Raw genomic sequence first — 1217 nt, 5'->3', positions numbered from 1 at the left:
GCTACAGGCAGTGCCTTAGACTCTGAGCTTAGGTATCTTGTGCTTTATTTTTGGAGTTAAGGATTCTCAGAGTCGTGAGATGCTGACAAAGTTTATCCAAAAAGTAAGTTATAAATCAAATTTACATTCTTTAGACCTGTTTAAATCCTCTTTTTTTTCATGTAAAAAAATTTTGTTGAGGAATAATTTACATACTATAAAATTTACGCATTATAATTGTACACCTCAATGATGTTTATATTAATTCACCAAGTAGTGCAACCATTACCATAATCCATTCACTTGTTTCTAATTTATTATTTGTTTGGATTTCCTGTCCACAGGCTCTGGCTCTATATCCACCATAAGCTTCAGCATGGCAGTACCTGTCACCACAATCTCTGGTCCCAGGGCAGAAATGAGCATCCTGGAAACCAACCAGTACCTGTGCTCCCAGCTACAAAAAAGCAAACAGAACTTCCGAGACCTCACAGAGAAATACCTAATATCCCAAGCTACTGCTTACTCCCTGGCCAACCACCTGCAAAACTACAGTAAGTACTACAGGGTCATGGTCACTAAAATGATAAATGATCATCTTTCCTCTGAGAAACTAAACACTCTCCAGACTTTATTCCTTTCTCTCCTTCATTACAAGAAATTTCATCCTGACCATACTCCTAGAAAGGTAGAAGTGGGTATTTTACCCTCAATTTTCAGAGGATGGAAAAACTGAGGCATAAAGGAGTGAACTCTACACGGAGAGAGTGTGTCAAGAGGAATAGGGACTGAAATCGTGGCTCAGGCACTAAAGTGCCTTTTCCCTCTCAGGAATATTATGTATCAGCTTCTACAAACATATAACATCACCATCGCTTCAATATCTCAAAATTCATTGCAAACACTGAGTACCCATTTGCAAAGCACAGTGTCAGCTGCACTAGGGGAGAAAGAAGTAATACCACACTCTATCTGCCTTAAAGGAGCTTAAAGCTATCTATCCCCAACTGAGTCATAGATATCTGGAGGTGAGAACGTCAGGAACAGACACAGAGGGAAGTCCTGATGCCTGGAGCAAGAGTCTTCCCACATAAGTTCAAAGAAGCCATTCCTCACCCTCTGGTTAGACTCAGAGACTCTGTAATGCCCTTTCCATCTCTCCCTGAATATGAACTTTGCAGACAGCAAGCAAGTCCAGGTGGACCTACAAGATCTGGGCTATGAGACATGTGGCCAAA

At 40.8% G+C, this 1217-nt stretch overlaps 1 protein-coding gene across 1 annotated transcript in view; it reads left to right on the top strand.

The window, feature by feature from the left end:
• Nucleotides 1–355: 355 nt before the first annotated feature.
• The window catches only part of LOC103582847 (neuroblastoma breakpoint family member 6-like protein), a gene marked incomplete at its 3' end in the record, with an annotated part of 7709 nt that continues 6847 nt past the window's right edge, over nt 356–1217 (top strand). The window contains exon 1 of the mRNA XM_008564326.1: nt 356–533. Coding sequence (XP_008562548.1) covers nt 356–533 — 178 coding nt within the window. The remainder of the gene's footprint in view (nt 534–1217) is intronic.

This window comes from Galeopterus variegatus, unplaced genomic scaffold (assembly GCF_000696425.1).
Source record: "Galeopterus variegatus unplaced genomic scaffold, G_variegatus-3.0.2 Scaffold18152, whole genome shotgun sequence".
NCBI classification, from domain to species: domain Eukaryota; kingdom Metazoa; phylum Chordata; class Mammalia; order Dermoptera; family Cynocephalidae; genus Galeopterus; species Galeopterus variegatus.
The sequence above is the reverse complement of the archived record's forward strand: the minus strand, read 5'-3'. Positions and strand labels throughout refer to the sequence as shown.